Source organism: Drosophila elegans, unplaced genomic scaffold (assembly GCF_018152505.1).
Source record: "Drosophila elegans isolate 14027-0461.03 unplaced genomic scaffold, ASM1815250v1 contig_476, whole genome shotgun sequence".
NCBI lineage: Eukaryota > Metazoa > Arthropoda > Insecta > Diptera > Drosophilidae > Drosophila > Drosophila elegans.
In genome coordinates this window covers 23,918,167-23,943,993 of record NW_024545863.1, presented here as the reverse complement: position 1 = coordinate 23,943,993, position 25,827 = coordinate 23,918,167, and the positions used below count along the sequence as shown (strand labels likewise).

General features: G+C 39.0%; 4 protein-coding genes across 6 annotated transcripts in view; 2 read left to right on the top strand and 2 right to left on the bottom strand.

Moving 5' to 3' along the window:
* LOC108136845 overlaps positions 1 to 25,827 on the bottom strand; it is a 57,185-nt gene that overhangs the window by 30,444 nt on the left and 914 nt on the right. The gene's annotated exons all lie outside the window — the stretch shown is intronic.
* Positions 223 to 25,823, top strand: LOC108136846 (pollen-specific leucine-rich repeat extensin-like protein 1). 3 transcript variants are annotated; one of them, XM_017258268.2, is made up of 9 exons: positions 223 to 308; positions 1,057 to 1,203; positions 20,136 to 20,644; positions 21,052 to 21,611; positions 22,846 to 23,436; positions 23,753 to 24,555; positions 24,611 to 24,816; positions 24,875 to 25,017; positions 25,075 to 25,823. In XM_017258268.2, exons 2-9 carry the CDS (start codon positions 1,152 to 1,154, stop codon positions 25,625 to 25,627), a joined length of 3,417 nt encoding a protein of 1,138 aa, XP_017113757.1. In that variant the 5' UTR covers positions 223 to 308; positions 1,057 to 1,151; the 3' UTR covers positions 25,628 to 25,823. The 3 variants fall into 3 exon arrangements, with proteins under 3 accessions (XP_017113757.1, XP_017113758.1, XP_041565090.1); XM_017258269.2 differs by lacking the exon at positions 223 to 308 and adding an exon at positions 374 to 652; XM_041709156.1 differs by lacking the exons at positions 223 to 308; positions 22,846 to 23,436 and adding an exon at positions 375 to 652.
* On the top strand, positions 3,991 to 4,559 carry LOC108136849. The gene is made up of 2 exons (XM_017258273.1): positions 3,991 to 4,387; positions 4,452 to 4,559. The coding sequence occupies exons 1-2, from the start codon at positions 4,003 to 4,005 to the stop codon at positions 4,499 to 4,501; spliced, it is 435 nt and encodes a 144-aa protein (XP_017113762.1). The 5' UTR covers positions 3,991 to 4,002; the 3' UTR covers positions 4,502 to 4,559.
* On the bottom strand, positions 18,265 to 19,702 carry LOC108136847 (testis-specific serine/threonine-protein kinase 1). The gene is made up of 2 exons (XM_017258271.2): positions 19,531 to 19,702; positions 18,265 to 19,467 (listed from the first exon to the last, which is right to left on the bottom strand). The coding sequence occupies exon 2, from the start codon at positions 19,408 to 19,410 to the stop codon at positions 18,502 to 18,504; it is 909 nt and encodes a 302-aa protein (XP_017113760.1). The 5' UTR covers positions 19,411 to 19,467; positions 19,531 to 19,702; the 3' UTR covers positions 18,265 to 18,501.

Below are 25,827 nucleotides of genomic sequence, written 5' to 3'. Positions count from 1 at the left end.
ACCCCCTTGAAAGTTCCCTCCACTATTGTGAGTCACAAGCACGCGACTTATGGTCGCAAAAACCGCTGGGAAAAAGAGTAAAATTGTCTTTAAAAAAGAGAGAAATATGCATTGAATAAAAGAGCAACCAGACAGCAAGCAGTGCAGACAGTCGATGCAAGCAGTGCGGCGCCAGCGATCAAATAAACCAACGCGCAGACGCCAAACCACATTCAGTTTCAATTGGAACGTTGCGCATGCGTCGTGTATAAAACTAAAATTCGCGCGCTTCGCCGTCTTCGCATCGCTTTGCCTATAACCGTTTTTCGGTTCGTTTGTTACAAATCATAAAAACATATTATCGTTTTTTTTTTTGCCCCGAAAAAAAAGCACAGAGACAAATCGTTTAAATTATGAACTGTCAATATTAGTTACCATTATAAACCCGTTGGGTGTTTGACAAATATTTCGATATGTGAAAGTTGGCCAAAAAACCAGATATCTTAATTCTTATACAAAATTTGCATATGGTGTAAAATGACAAATAATAAATTGTGAAATTTATGAAAAGTGAAGTAGAACAAGCATTATTGTGAACCCAGACAAAACGAATGACACTCTTAAATGTATCTAGATCTATGCCCCAAATTCTTTAAAAGAGCTTTAGCATCTGGTCTGTTATAAAACAAAAATAAATGAGATCTGCATAGGCAGTTAAAAATATTGCACACTAAACAAAGAAATCTATGTTAATTGGGGCTTAACTGGAGTCCCCAAGATTTCACTGAAAAATAAAAGAAAACCTTTCCTAAAGCACTTTCGTAGACAGGTTTCCCCAATCACTTTAAGGTTCCCTACAATAACAATAAACAAAATGTTTTCAAAACAAAAAGCATTCTTTCTTTGTCAACGTTTTAGTCCGAACCAATTTATGCAGCCATAAGATAAGAAGACAACGCCCCTTGCTTACTTAGAACACTATGTTCCAAATATTTCCTATGCAAATCTCTTTTTTTGTTGTTGATAAAATCACACCACTTAATTAACTGTTGTTTGCTGTCTGTGAAATACTTTCAGTTGTTTAACAAATATGCTTCACTAAACGATAAAATAAACTGGAATACGAGAGTGTAATTAAATAATTGAAAGTGTGAGAGAATCAAAGGAAAATAATGCAGATCCCCAAGGGAAGATTGAGCGACTGGCTTCTGTCATTGGCATTTGGTAAGTACAGATCTTTAAGTTACCCGGTTTTACCACTAAGCCAACTTAGTTAGAATCGATGGAAACCAGTTTGTCGGTTCCATTTCGTTTTTTTGTTCATTGGGTGACTGAACGGGAGCAAGGTCGTTCGAGTCGCACTAAAAAAATTGTCGTTTTATGTTAGCCTGCCAAAATATTACAGATTATGCAATCGACGGAGATTCCAAACTCCCCCTCAAAACGCAATGTGCCAAAATGCATTGCTTTACGAAATGTCAGTCATTGCGGCTGCGGTGCTTTGACCATCAATTGCCGTTGACACTATGAAAATGAAGATTAAATACCTGGATGCGATACTGTCTGGAATCCCAAATACGTGCGGAAAGTTGCGTTTTATGTATATTTGTGTATCGTAGCGAAAGTACGCGAAGCGATGGATTCATCGCGGATACATCCACGTCCGCCGGGCTCTGTGCGGATTATCCGCACAGTGGATCCCGGAGTTTACACATATCTTTATGATATTGCAGAGTTGATTGTAAATTTGATTATAATGATTTAATATATACTCCACCATTTTATTGGGAATTATTTAAATATAATTAAATGGAGACGTAAGAAAAAAAGACTTTTTCTACTTAATGTGATTTTAATTCGATATAACATTTTTACATTGAACAGCTATTATAATCCAATTATAATCTAATTCCAAGAAGCTTGTCAATAATGTAATTTTACTAATCAAATTTAGTAAATCAATGAAAATCATTTTGTTAGTTTTTTATAAAAATGCGTCTGATAATAGTTATCAGGTTTAAACACAATCCTTTTATGTTATGGCTTTAAATCAATTAATGACGCCATAACAATAGCAGTTCCACTGTTCAAAAGACAAAGTAATCTATAGAAAGCCTTGTATTGATGGAATGGCATACAAATTATTATCGCCATCAACATTGACGGCATTCGGTGACGGTGCATTACAGCGTCAAGTGGATATCTAAACTGGACGCCGACGACCAGGGAATGGGAAATGGAGGATGGAGGACGGACTACGGAATACGCGATTTCTGGATGAATGAATTTTCCATAGTCGAAACCATGGGGGCAAAGTTGAGGTAAACGTGCTCCACATCGAGTGCGCGGCATTTGCAGTGGAAAATGCAATTTCCCATCAGGGTAGCAAGGAATGTGTGCATTTGTCTGGCAGCGACTTCGTGGGAGATTGGGCAGATGTTTCGGAATTTGGAATACTGTATCCATGTAAAAATCACCTGGAGCGGGCAAAGTTCGTCCACAATATTTCGAACTGCATAACTCGGCAGACGATGTGAAACAAATTTACCAGCCCCAAAAGAAAACACACACTTCCCGGAGCAATTATGTTAATAACTTCCTAAAAACGAGCAACTTGGATCACCTAATGGCCAAAAACCAATTACAGCCCATCACAGTCATTCATTAAACACCCAAAAAACGAAATTTGGCCCAAGTTCACTAATTGCCGCCAACAGTTTGCATTTTACATAATTTGCAAGTTTTGTCAACTTTCTGCGGTGCTTAATAGTTGCAGACCCACAATTTGAAGGTCCATAAATTTGCTTTCGGGCAGACAACCAACCAGCTGCGGATATATATATATATATATATGCACGGGAAAACAAGATTATTCACTTCCACATGGAGGAAAAAAAAGAGGGGGAGTTTGGGGCGTTAAAAGAAAAAGTAAAATGTTTGCCGAAAAAACAATAAAAAGAAAAGCCACCAGTTTGCGGACACTGTCTGTGTCAATGACTCTGAAATGATTTCAACGTGAATTTCTCGTTTCGCTTCTCATTTCGCCGTTTACATTTCACTGATCGCCGATCCACAGCTGCGGGTCAGCATCGTACGTGGACTTTATTAGCAATTGGATAATTGACATAATAACATGCTCTCAAATGGATAGAAAGCAGTCCGTGGTCCGTGCCGAGCCTGACCTATTTGAGCCATTTTTCAGATCTGAATAAAGTTTATGTCTTGTGCGATTTGGCAACAAAAATTAAACTAACATATGTAAAGTCTTAAAAGATGCAATATAAAAAAACGAAAGCCATTTAAATGTTAACCAAAGTGCCAAGTTCATTCACGTATTCGATTACAACTATTTCCATCCCTATTTTCAACAATTTTTAAATATTCATAATAAAATCAGTTAAAGCTCATATTTGTGAACATTTCCAAGAATAATCAGAGAGCTTTTGATTATCTTAGATCTTAATTGCAGGCTACAAAAAAAATATCAGATCCGCGCTACGCTACACAATAAGCTGGTTTTAACCAGCAATTCATTTTGTTTGCAATTAAAAGGGGTTAAACAAATGAAATAGCTACAAAAACTTCTTTAACACCCTGAATGCCTATCAAGATTTTAAAACAAGTCTGAACTTTCTTTTCTTGGTAACTACATTTTAGAAACTAAAGCCTATTTTATAATATTTTTTTTAATATTTTGAAAATAAAAAAAAAGATTATTTAAAATCAAGGTAAAATTTGAGGGCTATAAAAAATTGAATTTTTTTCTAATTAAACATGTTTAGGGTTTAAGAGCCCACGTTTTGTATGTTTCTGTAAATGTTATCAGAGTGATTATTATTATTTGTATTATATTTTGATAGTGATCTCTATGAATAACAGACATTAAAATAATTTCGGAGTGGTCAAAAGGCGCTACACAAATCAAAGGCAGGTTAAAATGGCAAACAGATGGGGTGTATCGTATAAATATTCACAGCAGTGGTGTAGAGAAGTTCAGTTTTTACACTTTAATCAGCGAACGAGATGCACGGAAGCGGCAAACTGACTTTGGCCTTGACTTTGGCCTTCGTGCTCATTTTCCTTGGATGCACCCAAGCCCAAGGGGGTGACCTCTTCCGGTGCAATGTGCAGTACAAATGCTCGGATGAAAAAGAGTTGGTTTGGGCCATGGCCGAAGAACGATGCCACGTGTTCCACAACAAGTGCCTTCTGAAAGTAGAGCAGTGTTCCCGTAAAAATAGTGGAAAATCGGAGCTGATTGAAACCACCAGTGAAATCTGCAAGCCAAGTTGCACAAAAATCTGCCCGAATGTCTACAATCCGGTGTGTGCGCAGATCTTCCAGGAGGAGTATATTACCTTTAGCAATGAGTGCGAAATGCGCAACTATATTTGCACCAACGAAAGGCGTAAGTGAAACTTCTGACACAGCAAGGAGTAACATTCACTGACTAAAATTTTATTCTGATTTAGCCTATTCCTATTTTGCGATCGGAGAATGCGTTGAGCAACCAGCTGGCTAATTCTATTTAAATCAAATGTATTGTATTCAATTAAAGTAACAATCATATCAAAAACGGATACACAATTTTGTATTGAAAAGGCAAGTGAGTGATCAAACAACTGCAGCTCAGTTTGGCTTTGGCCGGACATGACACGTACTATTCATTCCCTAAATGCGATTTAACCCAATTTTTTTTTTGGAGCGCCTTGACCAAAAACAGGATTTGCAACACAACTACTGAAAAGCCAAATAAAATAAATGAAAATAAAAGCAACGCTGGCCCCACAGATGTGTTGCAATCATGTCTTAAGCGTTTTAAGCTGGCCAACTACAAGTTGCACAACTTTTACGCAGCTACAACTCACCGTGGCCAGCAATTCAAGTTCAATGTTGTCTGGCTTTTCCAGCGGCCACGCTTCCACCACTCGTTTCCTGATTGCCCGCAATTGATCGGATTTAATTAAGGAAAAATTTTGCATTTGCAATATGCAAAACTCATTTGAGCTGAGCAGCCACAAAGAAACTCCGCAGCGCCAATGTCCTCGGGGCAGTTTCGCAATTACGCGATGTCCGAGAGAGCTGGTTGCAACATTTTCCTCAGAGTCCCCATCGAAATCTGTCCAGGTTGCAGTTCCAGCCCACAGAAGTGCTTTCGTTTGAATTACGTCGGTTACTTTTTATTTTAACCTAGCCGAGGGTATATATCTTTCGAAGAAATGTATTTTATTACTTAAAATGTTGGTTAAGCCAACAAGTGGGCATGCAAAAAAGTAAGATCTTACAATTTAATTTCTTGATCAATGATCAATCACATAAGATCAATGTTACACATAAATTTGTTTTAAATTACTTAAGATTCAGAACCAAAACATTCAAAATATATCATAAAAAACATAAACAATTTAAGTTTTATAATTCGTTAGTTTAAGGATTATATACGATCTTTCTCAATAAGAGTATTTAAAATTTGAGTACATCAGGCTCCTCCTTTTTTGTTTCCATTTTCACTTGGATTTGCATTTCTTGTTAAGTTTCTTGCTCTCGTAGTCTCTCATCCACTTTTCACCCAATGGATTTGATTGTTTTATGGCCGTTGGCAAATTTACACAATCCCATGCCGAATAGTTATCAACTTGTCCAGGGAGCGAACTGCAAGTCAAGTGCCTTTGCACAGGCGGAAGACATGCTCTACGAATACAAATTTCCCACAGCTAAAACAAGCTCAACGCCTTCGATAATAACTTAATTGATTTACAGATCTCTTTCTAACCATTTTTTTGGACGGTCCCGTTTTAAGCTTTTGTCATGGTGCGGGGGTTGTTGGTTAATGAAATAAAAACCGGTGCCAAGAATGTGATTTTAATTTCGATGTGATATCTTTAGGTCATTAAGTTTTGATTGTCTCATCGCGACTAATGACAAAATTTGAAAGTCAAACGAAGCATATTCAAAACTCATTTGTTTCGCTCTCTAATTAACAAACAATGAAGTTCATGTGTTACAATCACGTTCAGAGTAAATTCACATATGATAATTGCATAAGAAAAACCAAAACAAATGAAATACTTTTGGGGAAAATTACCCGCTTAAAAAGTCAAACCAAAAAAACCATAAATGATAATATTTTGTTCACCAAAATTTAGATTGTAAAAAAAATGACACACGGTTAATGGTCAAATTTGCAGAGATAATTAATAGAAATAGATTTTTTTATTTCCTTCTTTAATACATAGTAATGTTGTAATAAATATATCACTTAGCCTATCGTTTTGATACAAAATGTATACAACAGCATTAAATGTATTCGCTACCAAGTTTAAACTTTATTAATTTTTGATTTAATAAGAATTTAAGAGCACTTAAATTGATAAAACTGAGAAGGAAAAATGCTAATTATACCTTTGGTCGTAAACACACATCCAGTTTTTAGGCTTTGCTGACGAAACCGGTTGCAAAATGTTTTCATTATGGAAAATCATCACATATTTAATCTGCATATTTCAATGTATGTCAATTTAAAAATCAAAAACTTACCGACTAAAAGTTCTTTGAGTTAACTTACGTATCAAACGAATTTGAAAGTAGTTTTTGCAAAGCCTCCATATTTGGCTATATTTAAATGCCATAAAATATGCACATCAATTTTAATGAATCTGTTGGAGTGTTACATTTTTAATTCTCTGCTCAATTTATTTAAACAACATTTTCAATTTAAATCGCTGCAATGTGGTACATTGAATCGTAACCAAAACATTGAATAAGCATTCCCGCTGCAAATCCACGCCAAGTCCTAAATTACCTCACACGACCGTAAAAACTGGGCTAAAAGCAAAAGCCACAAAATAATAAGAAGCGAAAAAATTGCATGCGCAAATGCCTTGAATAAAACCAGCATGGAGTAGAAAGAAAAAACCATTGCTTAGGTGTAAACTGTGTGAATATTTTTCGGTTATTATACGCATTTTGTTTATTATTATTTACCCCGCAAGCGTATCGCTTTAAGTTTTTTTTGGCAACTACACGAAGCCTTTGGCCAAATAAAGTCTTAAATGAAAAATGTCAACACATGAGACGATGTTTTTCATGATTATTAAAACGAGCAAGTGGAGTGGAGTAAGGTGGGGTGACAGTAGATGATGTGTAATGCCAGCAAAACGCCGCATTTGGTAAGAGGCATTCCATTGTTATGGCCTTTGTTATTGTCGACGTTGTAACTGTAACTGTAACTGAGCCTAGAGCCAACTGAGAAATTGCTGATATACTTAGTGCAATGATGACGGGCTTCTGCGTAACTTGAACGAGAAACTTAATTTACTTCGACTAGTCGAAGTAACTAAAACTCTTGGAAATAAAAGGATAACCTTTCATTAAAAAAAAACATTACATCGTTATTTGTATGCGATTATGTACTACGTAAAAGAGGATCTTAAAACACGGTTGTTTTCTTTAAGTCTTTATACAATTTTTTTCCTTAGGCATACAAGGCAGATCTTTTCAGCTGCGACAAAAAAGGTAAAGCTACTTAATAAAGTCTAAAGTGTAAACTAAAATCAAAGCTCCCTTTAAAAAGGGTATTTTTATCAACCGGGTTAGGTATCTTGAGATGCCTATATCCATTTTTTATTCACCCGATGACAGTTGACAGCATGACATAATTGGGCATTGTTGTTTGTCGTCAAAGTTTCGGTTCGGTTTAGTGAAATTCGGTACCACCCAGGTTTTGGGCCAAGAAGTGTTGGCGTTTGGGCTTTAATTAGTGGTCTAATTACCAAGCAAGTGATATGTGAGCTAGTTGGCCCACAAGAGTGAAAGTTTCAACAGACACTGCAACGAATATTTGTGGGCCAAGTGGCACGTGTTTAATTAAAAACACTAGACTCAAAAATCCCAGCACCTGCATAGATGAAATTACTTGGATTAGAGCCAAGCAAAATCGGCGTGTTGACAAATATGGTTAAAAATCAACTGAACCCGTCTTAATAGCAAAGTGCACTTGTTGCGTATGATTGCACAAAAGTAGCCGCATAACTGAAATCGTTTGCTTTATTGCAAATAAATTAAATACAATAAGCACATCAATGGGGATGCGACTTGGGGATGGAACAGGTTCATTGGTTAACTTGTGGAAAGTTGGTATTCCATTGATGTAATGACCGTAGTCACAGGAAATTTAAGCAGGCTCAATCAAATGTGGAATTTCCTTTCATTTATGACTTTAGTGATTGTACTCTTCCTAGGTAAATAATGTTTAAAGTTTAATTAAATTACATTATTTAAAAAGTTATAGTCAAATTTTGTTAAATAAAACGTTTCCATAAAAGTATGATTTTTAAATTTATTTTGTTCTTGAAGCATGGAGATAAAATTGATAAAACAATATTCACCAAATTTAAATATAAATTGTTTTTTACAATTTTAAAATCCAATCAAGGCGTGTTTTGATGTTCGAGGAAAAAATAAGCAAACCAAAAATATAAAATATCTATAGAGGAAATACCAATAATGAATCGCCAATTTACTCATCAGCTCACTGACTATGTTTAATATTTAAATCGAAAAAGACTATATTTAAAATCTGGAAAAAAAACCAAAATGACATCGAAACTAATATAAGCAAACTTGATACTTGAATCATCACAATATCAACACGAATTTTAAGTTTAAGCTGAGCAGGAAAATCAAGTCAAGGTGGTGTGGAAATGTTCAATTACATTTTCCGTTGCATTGCACATGACGAATTGGACAGGCCAACTGCTTAATAGTAATTTAGAACAACATTGTTGCTCTACGAAATCCAATTTAGCTGCAGAGTTACCAATAATTCGTTTTTGACGTCAAACTGTCAGAAAACAAAAACCCAGCCAAAATAGAACAAATGAGATACCGATCTTGTTTAGTCCAATAGTTTTGTGTGTTTCAGGTTGTGACTCGTATATTGATATACTCCTATTAGTTGCTCGTATACTCTTGCTCTTAAATGGTGGTAATTAATCTCCGAAAGTCACTAATTTGTCGATGTTACTCATTTGTCAACCACGATAGTCAAGGCTGATCGTGCGGTTAGCAGGTGATAATTTATAGCGACTTTTACTCAAATATTTGTTTGCCTCACCCAATTAAGGTCAAATCAAAACGTGTCTGACCTCTTTCTCTGACCCCACAGCTATATTTCCCTGGAATAAACGCTACCACGTAATTATCAAAATAGGTTTGGAATTGTATGGTTAATCATGCTGTAAAGTTGCAAACATTTATATAAATTAACTGCAATTAAAACTGCCCAGTGGTCAACTCATATTTACCAACTAATTGATGAAGTTGAAGGTCGAAGGTTTTTGCTCGGATAAACTAATTATTATGTACGGTTTACTATAATAGATTAACCAAGCGTTTTTTCTTTTGCTTTTGATTTTCTGGGCAACTGGCCACCCATTCAAGTTCTAAAATAGTCGAAAAAATGTTTCTGTTGTTTGGCAATAAAGCAACATGCAAACACGACTGTTAACACCTTAGAAAAAAAAACAGTCGGCCAGCCAAGCTAAGCGTCAAAATTAAGCCAATTTATTTGGCTAGTTGAGACAACAATCGCTTGGCATGAGCCATAGTTAAGAGCCAAAAAATCAGTCGAAGCTGTTTCGATATTTGGCAACCAAAAGAACGCAAAAACGAACCAAAAATGGGTAAGTTTAAAATGTTACATAAACTGCACCTGAATTCAAGAGTAATTAATTAAAGTGCCTCGCATAGACGCCAAAAAAATGTTGTCAAATTTTTGTTTTAAACCACTATTTATGGGCTGTCTGTGAGTCAGCTCGAATTCCATCCTTCTCCATTGTCTGCGGGAGATTTTCAAGTTTTTCACAGGGCAAAAGTGCACAGGGTCAGTATTTTTTTTTGTTCGGTCATTTCGTGATGGTCATTGGAAGTCGCCTTGACCGTTTTGGGTCAGCGAGCACTTGTGGTTCTTTAATTCGCTCACGCACAGCTTAAAAAATATTATTAAAATTGATTATGGCAAGGGAATCCCCTTATTAGCTTCCTGCTTTAATCCTGAATAGAATTTCGGCAGCTTAATCGCTTTTCGACTTTTTCTAGGTGAGTGAATATTATGACTGGTTTTGTCTCGAACTTATGTATGAATGGTTAGTAAACAACGTCATTTAAAAATACATTGCTTTAAAATCGAATTAATGACCCACCTTTAATACATAAATTAAATAAATGCTCAACTTTTAACACAATTAAACACAATTCACATGTGGTTCTTAATTTGATGTATTTGATTCTGAAAAACAAGAAAGGAAACCCGGCATGAAATGGTGTTTTTTTTTAATACCTAGTACCTATGTATATTTCATGTTAAAAGACAGTTCCCTTTCCTGATTGTAATAATCACCCATCAATGTTTACCTTTTGCTTGAAGCACGCTCTTACGAATTCGTGATACGGATTATGACATTCAATGGCCACCAACTGGAACCATATTAGTTATAGATTTTCATTGGTCAGCCCAACCCAGCAGGGCCGCCAAAAAAAACTTTGAAACGTGACTAACGACGGTCTAATTAACAAGATTTACTTTTTTAAGTTTCTTTGTTTTTTTCCTGCCCCGATTTGCACTGGTTTCTATCAACACAACACAAAACGAACCACAAAGGCAGCTAATTCTAGTAGTTACCGATTAATTCTGTCTGTGGATCGGGATTAATTGCCATTTAGTAATCACTGTGACGGCGGCCTTGTCATGTTCTTAATGCTTTTGCTTCCAACACAACCTCAGCACCCAATTTCCGCCTTCTATAATATTATATGATATTATTTGACCGTGTTCTGAGAGAACAACAAGCAGCCACAAATGATCGAACCATTTTTTTTTAAACCGCAGTTTGTATTAACTTGCTGGTGGTCATACCCCTTGTTTGATTAGATGTTTGTTGTCAACATATGTATTACAAAATAAATCTTATATAAAATGTTTTTCTTAACATTATATCTTAGATTTTAGTAATGGTTTAAGCTTTTGGATGTGTTTAAGTCTATGCTTAAGGGTATCTATAATTCCGCCCTTTAAAGTCAGTTTCGTTTTCCGTAATTCTCTCAGTGCAGATGGATAGTTCTGGGGAATCGGTTGCGGATCTATTAGAGATCTGCGAGTGGCGAACCACATTTAGCAGCCATCGGCAGCTGGGCGACCTTGCCGGGCCGATCGATTTGTTACTACAGATCGATCGCTTGATTTCTGTAGCGCCGCAAATCGATCGAAACCGTGGCCATAAAATACTAAATTGAAGTTGTGCAGTCTCTGTTGTTTATTTATGCAATGTTACAGATTTTCCGTTTCTGGCTATTATGAGTTTTGTTCGCGTCTTTTGTTGAGTTGTAAGTGAAATACATTTAAATTTGTTTTGCTTGGCTTGGCTGAGCTTCGGGTGATAGCAATCAGCTGCGCGGCATTTGCTGTTGCTTTTACTTTGTTGCATGCACAAATAAATTACATTTAATTTGCGTAATCATTTTTCAATGGCAAACATTGGATATATATTTGTGCATTGTTTTATAGAAGTTCATTACACAATTACCGCAGTAAGGCCAGAAATTCTGAACTATTGCGATTGTTTTGAGAAAGCCTACATAAATAATTTGGGATCTGTGGCGATTGTCGCCGGGTCAAGCCAAACGAGAAACTCAAATCGTGTCTCGTACACCCCGTGGACCACACTGGGTTGTGGGCTTTTTTTTTAACTAGACAGAGAGGGTCAAGCGTTGGGGTCACCAAAAAACGGAGGCAATGTGAATGTCTAGAAAATGTGTGGGAGACAAATTTATTGCTTCCATTTAGACAACCTTGGGGCTTTAAAATTTGTTAAACTAATAATTAGTTCCCTTATTTGTAAAAATATTATTACCAATTTCAAACTTATCTATAATCTCACAAAAAGTAGAAAATAATCAACCTACTATATTTTAGGTATTTATTTTTTTGGCACAACAAAAAAAATAAACCTAAGGGTTGATATTCAAACAATGAAGTCCATTTTTTAAATATTTTTATTACAATATAACCAGTTTTAACCGTAAAACTTTATACTTCTAGCCGGATACGAGTAAGTTGTTTAACTCACTTCACAAACGCGTAAATCGACAATGAAATCTTTGAACCCATAAACTCACCCACCTGTTGGTGTCTTTTTAAAACCTTTGCTTTGAATTTTACAATTAGACATTAATATAATCAATAAAATTAAATCTAACGCAAACGGTAAATGGCAAAGTAATACATACAATGCCAGCAAAAGGAAAAAACCAATTACATGTCCAATTCTCATTTGAGGAAACACATTTGTGTAGGAGGAAGCACTTTGCATAGTTATTTTCGTTGCCAACCTGGCCGTGAAATGTAAATCTTATAATGAGATGCAACTGACCGATGTAGGAGGAGGCGGAATGAGTGTGCAAATTTTGTTAACTAAATGCATGCAGAAAGTGTAACAATCATTTTCCTTTTCCATACAATTAGTGGTAGGCCAATGATAGCAATTACTCCGCCAAACATTTCCATGGATCGCTGGACGACTGAAACTTGAGTGGCGGAAAATGGGTGGGAGTTTAATCCCCGTCTTGAATACAACCAACCATGTCAACTTTTCCCCTTTTTTTGAGAACTAAATTATTCAAATGATTAATACTATTGCTTCGACTTTATTGCTCCATATATTAAGAGCTAATATTTTTCTTAGTTATTGAATTATATTTTATTTGTAATATATCATATATAAACCCTCCAATTAAATGGTTTAATATTACATGATAAACCTAGAAAATAACGAAATTAAAAGTGTTTTAAAAAAATTTATGTTTTGCAGTCAATTGACTTGTTAAAAATTGAGTACAACTTAAAATTTAGTTTGCAATGATAGGGTTAAAAAACAACTCTTGGTCTTGGAGATTGGCAAACCGATTCTCCAACCTTTCAGTTGACGAACGTGGTGATTTTGACTTTGATGAACGCAGTTTGATTTGAAGCACAGACTGAGACGCAAACGGGTGCCAGTGGGGTGTGTTTTTCCATGTTTATTTAATGGGCGGTTAATTTTTTTGGTTTGCGTGCTGTCCGCAAAACGTCAACACACAGTTCAAATGCTTATAATGGGTGCCAGTGCCAGATTGCGACATTTGCAAACGAATCGCGTTTGCCGATTGAAGGAATGGAAGGAAAACCCATTCACTTTTCTGTTTCTGCTGCGATTGTCGTCACCAAAGAGCGGAAAACGTGGAAAATAGCAATAAAAACGCAACAAAAAAGTTTGAATTTTTCTATTATTTTATACAAATACGATCAAGTTACAACTTCGCCCCAAGCGGATGTTTGTTCTAGCTGAAATTAAATTCGATGCAACGCGCCGCATTTGATATATGGATTAGATACGTTCTCAGTGCTTTAGCGGAATGCAGCTTAAAGGTCGGGTTTAAATAGCAACAATGGACATAAATAATAAGACATTAGCCATTGTGGGCAGCTGCAAAGACTGAAGTTGGGGTGTGAACTGCTGCATGTGGCGAATTACCCACGATTGGTGTGGCTAGAATGGAGTTAACATTTCACTTAGTTCGAACTAAATGGGCTTTTAAATCGATTATCTATGGGAATAAAAGCAAAAAATAGTTTATTTTGAATGAGATACTTGAGATCATGTAACTATTCAGAAAACTCAAAATCAACTCAATGTATAACATATGTTTATAATTAAAACATTAAGATTTAAAATATGAGTAAATAAAAGAGAGTCAAAATCTAGGCTTACAACTCAATCTCCAACCATGTTCGAACAAATTCGTAATTTAATTTAAGTTTCTTTACTGCTGAACAATGGGAGATCTTGTAAAACCAATCCACATAAAGAAACAGAAGTAGCAATTTAGTTCGCACTTTAGTTGGCTAATATTTGGACCACCCGAAATTGTTCGATTGGTTTATTGCATTTTACGGCCTCTATAATTTGTCTTCTGGCCAAAAACGTAAGTGAAGGCAAATTTGAGGCCATGCGCCTTTTATTTTGCCTTAAATCCAGCTCGGACAGCCGGCAATTTGAGTTTGACTTCTTAGACCCGACTCGTGTAATGCCCACTTTACAGATATGGAGTTTATAGTTTTAGTTTATGGGCTTACACGGGCGACTTTACAATTTGGACCATAAATGGCCAGAGGCGCGAGTGGTATCGTTTCGGCCATTATAATTTGGAGTCGCGGGCTGAGTGGCACAATAATCGGATCGGTGGATCCAGCCAAATCAGTTAGCGTCGTGCCACGAACCTAGCCAACCTCAGGCAACTGATGATGATGCGATGGCCGATGGCCACAAGCATTTCCGAAACAACAGCAAAAAATTAGAAATGGGTGGCAAAACGGTAAATGGAAATGGTCGTGGCGATGACAAAATTAAAATTCATTCACGCTCAAGTAAATATTTACGCAATAAATTTGCATTTAATTGCATTTGAGCGACGCATACCGGGGGCGGCCACAAAGCGCTGGCCGAAATCAAATCAAATCAAATTAGAAAACAATCCACTAGTGCACAGTATGTACACTGCAGCACTCTAAAAACGTTCCCCTACACAACACCACCTCTCCAAAAAACCGAGTGACCAAAACAATTCGCTCGTCGTATCGAAATCTAATCAAATTATGCGCCAGAAATGTCAAAAAAGCGTGAAATGTTTGGCTCCGGGGCGAGTGAATTAACCCAAACAGGTGAGTACTCCATGTCTGGTCCACCTGTATCTCACCCATCCCCATAATATCACTCATGCCACCAGAAATCGCATCAAAATTGCACAAAATAAGAAGAAGCGCTCAACAAATCATTTGCAAATTTTATGCAAAATACATGCAAAAGTGCTTGGCAAATATGGCCTGATCAGTATCAGTATCCGTACCCGTATTCGTATCTGAATCTGCATAGCCTCATCTCTGATTTCAACCACGAACATTTTCGGAGCGCTTCTCTCAAATTGAACTAGAATTTCAGTGGGTGATGTGTTGATGAGATGGGAGGCCAAAAACGGCGACTGTGACTGCGGCTAAAATGTTTTTATGCGGTTCGCTTAATGTGTTTTGGCCATAAACCAACTGACAACTGGGCAAAACAGCTAAAAAGCACCAAATGTGCGAATTTTCAGGAGAGTGGCAACCAAATGACAACGATAACAAGTCGAATTCCCAGAGGGGGCGAGCGGAAAATCTCCTGGCCATTCTCATCCTATCAGAAATCATTCTCAAACTTTTGTTGCCTGCGTTTATTTGTTTTCGCGACCGCCTAATTGCATTTTCAACATTCTGCCGCACACTTCCCTGTTTATATTGAAATTGAAAACGCATTGAGGGTGTGGCGTTGACCATGACAAGTTTATTTAGGATAGGCACTTCCTTCTGCTACTTCTGTTCACATCGCGTGATTTTTTGCCCTCTAAAAATGCTGTCGAAGAAATAAACAATTATATTAGCCAGCCTGGGAAACTTTTTTGTATTGAGTAATGTTCTGAAGAAAAAAAGAGCTCAATTGTAGAGCGTCGAAAAGCATTAAAAGCAGCAAGACACGTTAGCTTTACTTGGTTTTTGCCGTCAATTTTAATAGTTACATTAACTATTCATTAATTATATTTCCAAACGCACGTCTGTTTGTGTTTTAAAGGTTTTTAATTTAATAAAAAAAATAAATACAAGCAGATAAATGAATTACAAATTATAAAATAAGGTCAAATGTTGTATTCTTTCAAGTTTACTCTTGGACTTGAACCATACATTTTGTGACCAAAACAGGAGGGACTTCCAAAATAAACCTGAACCGTTAAAATTATTTCTGATTTTAGACTTCCTGCTGCTGTGTGTGATTGGCAATTTCATTTGCGACTTGATTCCATTGCAAATCCCAAAGCCGAATCCAAGAAAATTATAAGCAATATGCGAGAAGCAAATACAACATTTTTCGAAGGATTTATAACTCAGCCGGAAGTCGGAAGGCAGCAGATCTAATAAGCCCCGGCTTCGAAGGGGACCAAAGACAACAACTGCCGGGGACAACAGCATAAATCTGACACGTTGCCCCAAAATTAATTCCATACGAGCCACTTGGGAGCGACTCTCGACTGGAAATTGGGCACAGCCAGATGGCAGATGAGCCATCGCAAAACATTTTAGTGCCCCGCAGGCAGGATGCAAGCGCACAGACAACTTATATTAATTAATGCAAAATTGCATTACGCATACGCACAGGTGTGCGGAGTAGATGCTATAGTCTGGCCAACACATGAAAAAGAGTCGTAAAATGAAAACTCTTTTCGACAATAAAGAAAACAACAAACTGGCAAGTGAACCAAGATATGACACACTGAAAGACCAAATAAACAATGAAATTTTAGTTTATTCTCACGATACGAATGGGAATTTTGGAACTTTAGTTTGTTTGTTTCAGAAAAAATAAATAAAAATCAGTAATATAACTAAGATTTTAAAGACCATTTATTGGTAATTGCTTTTTAATATTACCAATATATTAAAGCTCTCTGAAACCATAGTTTTCGATATAATTCGAGTAAAATTGTACAAAAACCCAGATAAATTTGCATCACTCTAATGAATGGAAACACTGCCAAGTGGGTGGAGTCATTGCACAGCCTCCCATCTCTGGTGTCACACAAGCAACAACAAGACCTTTCTTGCATCTACGTTGCCACTTAAGCCCGGCCCGCTCTCCAATGCAAATTATCTGCCCCATAGCTCTGATTTGGCTCGAACTTTCGGACACTTATTGTGAGACTGTCGACTGTCGACCGACGACCGTCGATGCGATGTCGTGGCCCGGGTCCCAAAGTCTGCAGATTGCTGGTCGGCATGGCAACTTGCAACACATGCCGCACAGGACACGATAGCTGGGCCTGGCCAAGCCAAACGAATAAAATCCAATCCAAACAGGCCAGGAATGGTGAAACGGGCAAATCACACAATTACTTATGTTGCACAGTGATTGGTCACATGGTACGGCTTAAACAAGGCTAACCCGAAATTAATTCCCCCAAATTATAACACATTTTGATGGGTTCAAAAAGACTTGGGCTCCTTTCGAAAAACAATCCTTTTGACATCATTAATCCGAATCGAATTCATGTTTGATCATTGGTAATCATTGCTTGAAACAACAAAGTTATTATATTAGTTCACTAAATTCACTTTGCCAAATTAATTTTGCTTTTATAATTTGCTAATAAGGCATTATTCAAAAAAAAAAAAATTTAATGAAGGCTAACCCAAAACATGTATTTTTTAACAACATTCTTAAAAATCGAATTTTTGGACTGATCTTAAAACTTTCAGTCTGTTCAATGACTAGACATATATGTTGTCATTACACACTCCATTAATTTTGCAAGTGGAAAATTAAATATAACATACTTAAATTATACTCCTAGAAATAAACACTTTTTAAGTTATAAAATGCAAATGGCTGTATTATCTACAGAATAATTACAATTAAAGCATGACTTTTGAAAAACAGTACATTTTTGTACACTGCCTCTAAAGACAACATCTGCGTTCCAAATCAATGGCGCATCACTGGCGTCTTTATTTCTACTCCCATGGAGGCTTTTTGTGCCTCCGCCGAGTGCCACGGCTCACTAAGCACGGCCAGCAGAAGCGGAGAGTGTGGCCAACAATGCGCACACGATAAACCAACTGATGTTAGCCATATGCAGTGGGGAAAGATGCAAGAAAAATTTGTTTGAAAATTTACCTAATGCTATTTTATAATAGTTTTTCTTTTACGGTTATGACAGCGCCGCTTGGTTTCTGTGGTTAAGCTTCGTTGGGTCTGAGTTTCTACACCAGCCATGTCGTTTAATTATAAGGTCTACATTGCACAATATCGACTGAACTTTTGGAATTTGTCATTTAACATTATTGATTTTTTACACATTTTAAAAATCGGTTCAACGATTTATGCCAGTGTTGATGAAACCAAATTTTGTAGGAACGCACGCAAAAATCGAATCTAAAATTTAAGGCATTTCATCTGCGCATTCATTTTAAAGTTTATCACTCATACGTACTGTTGCTTTGTACCATAATTCGAACTGGTATCGAATAAGTTTGAATTGAATTTGTATGGAAACTTTGAGAGCCATTACACGACTTTTTAGTAATGTGGGTATTTTTAATACTCAGGGACTAGCTATATATTTTTAATATCAAATGGTAATTTTTTACCTTTTGAGAAAAAACAAACATTTGATTGTTTAGTTATATATTAATACCATACAAAACTTTTATATAAATGTGGATGATGTATTTCAGATAGCAGAGCGCTTTCTCCATCTGAAAAATACCAGCGAATTTCTGAGATACTTTTTCAATTTACACCTATCTGTGAAATCAACGCTCGCTGCGAGTTCTTATTGGTGGTTCTGGTTCTGAAGCAAACTTCCGGAACCACCTAAGGTATCCAGTCCTCCAAGTACAACATTTTAGGGAGAAGCCGTCTGCGAGTCTTCGACGGATCGCAGCCAGGCGCAGTTGAGGATTTCGCGCAGATTCCAGCGGGCCAGCGCATCTGGCTCCAGAAGCACCGAAACCGTAGCCTTCGCCTGGGCTGAAATCAAATCCTGCAGCTTCCGGCGAAAGGCAAACTTGCGGTTGCGCTGATCCTCCAGCAATTTGGTCAAGTTGCTGTCATCGTACGGCATCTTGGCATTCATCATGATGAACAGGATGACGCCCAGGGACCAGGCGTCTGCCAATTTGGGGTCGTAGGGTCGTCCGCAAACCACTTCCGGTGCGGCATAGGCAGCCGATCCGCAGTACGTCTCCGATTTCATCTCCCGCCCACTGTCGTCGCGACAATAACGAGCGAACCCGAAGTCGGCAAGCTTGATGTTGAGCCGCTTGGAGAGCAGGATGTTCTCGCACTTCAAATCCCGATGGGCGATGTCCAGGTTGTGCAGATACTTCAATGCCTTGGCCATCTGCAGGAACCAGATCTTCGACTGCTTCTCATCGATGGGACCAGTTTTCTTAATGTGCGACAGCAAATCTCCGTTCTCCGCATAGCGCATGAAGATGAAGATCTTAGGGCCGCGCTGCAGGATACTGTGGATCTGTATAATGTTGGTATGATCGATTTTGGTGAGGATCTCCAGTTCGCGCGGAAAGAACTTGTTCACGAAATCGGTGGGCGCCTTGGCCTTGTCGATGATTTTGCAGGCCAAATTTACGCCGTGTCCGGCATCATCAGCATACCCAGCTGTAATGACAGTGGCATACGATCCTTCTCCAATCTTGTGACCCACATTGTAGCCCCGCTGAGCCAGTGCATCCACATCCGAGCTGCGCGTACTCAACTGGCGGTTCCCAGCGTTGGAGCTAAATTTGGACATGGTTATCTTCTTCGAGTCCCCGGCGGGCGTGTAATTTGTACCTTCAAGTGTTTCCAACTAGGCAGATGATCGGTAATGGTAATTGTAATTGGTTGGGTCTTACACGGCGCACATATTTACCCTTAAGTTGGTTAATTTCACAAACTATAATTTATCGCCACTGTTGCGTATTTAACTTACTAAATTGGAATCCAGAAATTTTGACAAAACCTTACAAACGTTATGGAGAATGAAAGAAATATAAAAATATATGCAAAACAGTCTACGATTGTTGTCGAAACGAATTTTGTCTGGACGTTCGCGGACTACTAAGTTCTTGACATATAATAATTCAATTTGAGACCAATAAAGACAAGTTTATTAAAAGCTCAGTTTTAAGCTCTTGTTCTGCTTGCCTTATAGGTTTAAATTTTTATTGGGAGTCTAAACCTTATCCATAAACAAATCGGCTAAACTGCATTTAAAGCATTAAATGGCAAAAAAAAAAAGAACAAACAGATCTTGAATTCGTAGAAGTCTCAGTGATTTTTTGCTGATGTGAGCAAAGATAAATGTAAGAGTTTGTATATGAAATTTGATGAGAATTCCACAAACAAAAACCATAAACAAATAAAAGTTTAGTAGGAATGAATTTCCTAGATTAATTATTAATAAATATATTGATAAAAGCTAGTATGCGAAATCCGATCTAAAATAAACAACTATATAAACTATTTTGTTTACAGTTTCCAGCCTGCTGCCCTTAAGCCAAGCCACTGGTGCAGCCCCCCAAGCCGCTCAAATCAATAGATATTCCCGAAGCAGCCACAATACCACCGACTCTGAACTGAGTGCCTCGGAGCGAAGTCGACGACTGATACCCTACATGGCCTTCTATCTGCCCGCCCCCGAGTTGCCCATCAATCAGCAGTATGCGACCAAGCACTCGTCGTCGGCTGGCGGGGCACAGCTGCAGGCACCGCCGCCAGGACCTGGAAGGATACCAGTGCCGGTGGCCTACATGCCGCAGCAGAAGCACCATTCGCACCACCACGGACCACCGCATCCGCCACCGGTGCCGCACTATCAGTCGGGCGCGGGCGAAGTGTACCACTCCCTGGCGATTGGAGGCCACCAGCATCGGCATCCCCATGCGCCACCGCATCCAGCACCTGGTCATGTCAAGGAGCAGCAGGCCATAACCGATTCGGGTGCCACTTTTATTGCCTATAAGTCATTAAACCCGACGCATAAGGCAAGTGACTTAAAAATTTTAACCTTGTCTTGGGAAGATCATTAATATAGAAGCTTAATTTGTAGAGTTTTTTTTGAGTTGATAATGAACGGTATGGGTGGTAAAATTAAAGTGAAATACCAAATAGCACATCACTTGAAGGTAAACTCTTTTCCCTTTCTTCCTTTATTAAAATTGTATATTTTTATAAGAGATGAGTTAGATTTCAAGCAGATTCTATTTAATATGGCAGAATATGATATTGCGCCCCTAAAAACCCACTTTAGCTTCGCTTATTTGCTTTTTTTAATCAGTAATCAATATGCAAAGTTTACTGACCGTTTTCCCATTCTTCTCCAATGCAATCGATTTCACAGACCATAAATAAGCATAAATAATCACGTAATTTATAATTTAAACTCACGCAGCACAAGACGGTGCAGCATTTTCCGCCGCTGCCGCCGTCGCCAAAGGAGCAACTGCAGCATCCACTGCAACCACAACTACAGGAACACCACCTCCTTCTTCATCACCAGCAGCAGCAGCAGCAGCAGCAACCACTGCAATTTGAGATACTATCATCCCAGCCGCAGCGCCAGCGAGCCAAACAATCAAAAATCAATTTAACGCCATTTACAGCGCAGAACACATTGCCGGGACAGTTTATACCCATTATTTATACGCCAGTGAGCAGTGAACCGGGCTCCTCCAGTGCAATCAATTACAACAACATCCAAAGCAACCTGAAGCAGCCAGAGATTGTCTACAAAAATTCCCATCAAACACAAATTGTTACGGATTATGCAGGCGCCGCAGTTGTTGCTTCTGCCGAACAGCCTTCATCATTGTCGTCATCCGACGACGAGTTGAAAGATGAGGCAAAGGGAGAGGAGCAGAAGCAGCAGCAGCAGCATCGGCCGGAGGATCATGGATCCCAAGAGGAGGCGGTGGCGGAGCAGCAACACCAGCAAGTGCAAAACAATCCAAGGTAAGATTTCTTGTCACATGTGAGTTGTATACACGAAGAAAACCTCTGGTGCGAAAGCTCAAATGTAAGTCAAGCTCTGATCTCATGAAATACCTACATCACTCGCTTGATTAGGCAGTTCCCACAGCCACGCCCACTTATATATCGTGAGGTGTTCCGCTAAAAGTTGAAATATTGCATGCAGAACACAAATTAAAAGTGTGGCCGCTGCCGCCGAAGCTCCCAAACCAGATTCATTTCATCTGTATTTCGGCAACAAGTTCGCATGAGCCACCGAAACAACAATCTCACCATACACTTAATAACATTGAATCATCATTATCATTATTTAAAATCCAACCTTCTTAATAAATCTGATAGAAAATCATTATATTAAGGAATGGCCATGCCAAGTTTCTGGCAACAATAAGCCATATACAAAATAGCTATACATTTTCTACTTCAATTAGACTCTCAAACGTTTAAGTAGGCAAAACGCACAGTTAACTGAAACAGAAACTTCAACATGTTTCAGTTTAAGCCAAAGCCAAGAAACAGAGTCTGGGATTAAGTAAGATACGGATACGGATAATGTTGCATGCAATGCCCTCGGGCAGAAAAATCAATTGCATTAAATGCACCGGACCCAATCCATTCCAATCTCCGACTCCGTCCGCTCGTCTCCAACTCTGAATCCGTCCCCAGCACTTCGTCACCATCTGTGCAACTGCAGCGGTGGTGACGTAAGATCCATGACGACAACGAATGCAACTCCAATTGCCGTTCGATGTTCAGCAGGAGGCACTGCCGGTGGGCAAAAGTGGGCTGAGACTCGACCTGGCCAGTGTCTCATGTATGCTCTTGTAGTAATTGTCAAATGGCAAATTCATGTCATAAATAGCCAGCGGGCTCAGGTCAAAAATCTGTCATACAATCGTTATTTGGAGATGGGATGGGAACTGGGAAAACACGCCAATCAGCTGAGATTTTTACAAATTTAAATTATTTTATTAATTATTCGTTAAATCGGGTTTACATCTTTAAAGAAACTTAAACCACAAATTTATTCAGGCTTAGTTAAGGATAATAAATGAAATAATGAAGAGATACCATTTGTTATAACTATAAATAAGGGCTGAAACTCCACTTATAGTCCTTATAATTCCCTTATAATCCTTAGTTTCCAAAATGGAAAACCAAACTAAAATCAAAGCTTACGAAACCATAACCGCATTGCATGATAACCCACCCACAGCATTGGCTACGCTTCCGTCTCGGTTCCCGATTCGAGCGCAGTTACCGCGACCACATCCTCCAAAAACGCATTGATAATTCATCAAAAGTCGCCGACATTCGGGCATGTAAGTAAATTCGAAAGTTACTTCAACATGGCCCCGCCCACGACCAGCGTTGGCTATCATCCTCATCAGCAGCATCCGCACATGACGCCGCAGGAGAAATATGTGCTTTACTTACAACAGCGCATGAAGCACCAGAAACAGCAGCAGCAGCAGCAGCAGAACTACGACATTCCACATCCGGTGGTGCCAGCACAAAGCAATACACTGGCCGGCAGCCACCATCCACAACAACACACCCATATGCATCCCCATCAGCCGACACGCCAGCAATCACACCATCACCCCCAGACTAAAACCCTTCATCCGAATAAGTACGATGCCCTGTACGTAGGACCGGATGCGACTGCTGGCCAACAGGTGCTGCACATCCCGCTGCGTGCCCTGATGGCCCACGTGCAAGAGCAGTCGCTATCCCAGTCCCAGTTGCAAGCGGAGTCGCAGGCACAGTCGCCGCGACACGAGTTCGCCAAGGATGAGCCGCTCGGGTAAGTCGTTAATTTGGATAGAGAAGCAAGGCTATTGTTTTAAAGTTACTTAGTTAAGGGTTGATATTTAAATCAGTAACCAGCTTTCAATTAGATATCTTTGACGTATTGAGTGTCCGAGTGAGAAGAGTAAGGAAAATTGTAAGTTGTAAGGACAAAGGTTTAATTTAAAATTTGTATAATTGATTATCACATTTGAAATGATGCTCAGCTTTCTATAAGAACGAAATTTTTCAATCAAAACTCATATAATACATTCCATTGCTTGGCAGAAGTGCCTCTAGGAAACTACCCTAAAATTTGATAATTTCTTTAGTTCCCCAGCACCGCCGCAGTTTATTGATTATCTGATAGATGGACCAAGACAATCGCTGGATGAGGAGCAGCAGCGGCAGCAGCACTCGCAGCATGAACGTCCTTCGGCACATCAACCGCCGCAGCATGCTTACATCCTGGTGACCACAACAGCCCCACATATCGAGCACCAGCCGGCGCCACAACTACATCCAGAAATTTCCACACCCCGTCCGCCGATTCTCTATAACCATCAGCCCACGCTTCGATTGCAGCCCGTGCATAATTACAAGGCCACCAGGCGTCCCATTTACGTGACCACGCCCTCGCCAGCAGGTCCTTCCACTCCGAGTCACACGGTAGAGATTACGCCGAAATATGTGTACATTTCCGGAAAACCCCCGAGTGCCCAAGGCCAAGAGTTACCGGTTAGGGAACCATCTACGGTAACGCCTGTTAAACTAAAACCAGTTTTCAAATACGTCCATGAGCGCCCTCCATTAAAGCCAGCATATACCCCAGAAGATGAGGATCAGCTACCTGATATACGCACCTCATCGCTGGCCGAAATCCTTCATAAGCTTCAGGCCAGCAATCATCTACCACAAACCTTAACACCCGACAATATCGACAACTCCATCAAAACACTGATTCGCATACTGCAAAACCTAAAGCAAACCCAAACCATTGTGGCAAATCCTCCGCAGCATCACGAGGAGCACAAGCCCAGTTCCCAAGATTACGATTACAATGAAGAGGAACACCACTCTCAATCCACAGGATCGGAGGAGTCTAATGAGGCGGTTGCTAAGCCCAAGGGACCAAGTGGGTAGCTTTGAGATAACTTTTCTTTCTTATTTAATTTTAATAACTTCACTAGATAAACATCCCGGACCAAGTACAGGAAGACCTGGCATTGATTATCCCAACTACGCGGAGATTCCTCAGACCAGTTTCGAGTGCACCAAGCAACGTTACAAGGGATTCTTCGGTGATCCGGAGACAAATTGCCAAGTTTGGCATTATTGCGATCTCAATGGAGGAAAGGCATCGTTTCTGTGTCCTAATGGCACCATATTTAGTCAGGTTAGATATGAACTTTAGAGAAGAATTCAAAGACTTTAAAGATACATATATTTTACAGATTGCTTTGACCTGCGACTGGTGGTTCAATGTGAAATGCTCAACGACTGCGCAACTTTATGTCCTAAACGAGCGACTATACAAGTACATTCTGCCTTTTAATCCCAAGTTTCCCGAGGACTACAATGGGCCCATTGTGGATAAGTAAGATATTAAAATAGCTCAAATTGTAATCATTAAATAATCTGCGATCTATTAAAGGTACCTGGCCATGAAGTTCCAGGAAATGGAGGAGAAGATGCGCCAGGAGAAACAACGCAAGGCTACACAGCAGGCGGAGAAACCCATTGATGCTACATCGACACCTTCGCTGCCCAAAAATCACAAGCCCGAACCAAAGCATGGTAGTGGAATTAATGCCCAGGTTTATGAGCAAAGCTCCGAGAGAAATTTGCTAATCGATGATGAAATAGACGACATATCAGAGCGAGGAACCTACGACACATACGAACAATCAGCACCTACAACAATAATGGCACCCACGAGCACGCAGGACACCCAATCCTATGTCCTCAAACCTATCGTAGTGTCCTCCACTCCACAACCACAGCCAGAGGTTGACTTCGAAGTGGAACCAACCGCTCCGGAAAGCAGTGAAGAGGAGGATAAGCTGCAGAGTTTGAGGGACACTAAGGACGCTGAGAAAACAGGGCGGGAAACCACCAAAGTAAGCGTAGAAAAGCTGGAGGTGATTGAGATTAAAACGGATGGAAATACTGGACAACTGATGCCCATCAAGGATACTAGCAAATGAGCATTCTTTGGAAAGGATGAAGAGCTTGCCATATTTGTAATGAGAAATTCGTCTGCGAGTTGGTTGTATAATCCCCTAAATTATTCTTAGCGCGCAAGTACTGTAAATAGCTAGCTGTAAATGCAACTGTATATATAGTATACAGTGTATACATACCTATAGCTATAGTTAAATAAAATCTGACTAGTATGTAAAATATA

What these genes read in the sequence shown, in the direction of transcription:
- LOC108136846 (XM_017258268.2), top strand. Translation starts at nt 1,152, where the DNA reads ATGCAGATCCCCAAGGGAAGATTGAGCGACTGGCTTCTGTCATTGGCA. An exon ending in ATGGCACCATATTTAGTCAG is followed by an intron (nt 24,817 to 24,874) that starts GTTAGATATGAA and finishes TATATTTTACAG; the next exon opens with ATTGCTTTGACCTGCGACTG. An exon ending in AATGGGCCCATTGTGGATAA is followed by an intron (nt 25,018 to 25,074) that starts GTAAGATATTAA and finishes GATCTATTAAAG; the next exon opens with GTACCTGGCCATGAAGTTCC.
- LOC108136849 (XM_017258273.1), top strand. Translation starts at nt 4,003, where the DNA reads ATGCACGGAAGCGGCAAACTGACTTTGGCCTTGACTTTGGCCTTCGTG. An exon ending in TATTTGCACCAACGAAAGGC is followed by an intron (nt 4,388 to 4,451) that starts GTAAGTGAAACT and finishes ATTCTGATTTAG; the next exon opens with CCTATTCCTATTTTGCGATC.
- LOC108136847 (XM_017258271.2), bottom strand. Translation starts at nt 19,410, where the DNA reads ATGTCCAAATTTAGCTCCAACGCTGGGAACCGCCAGTTGAGTACGCGC.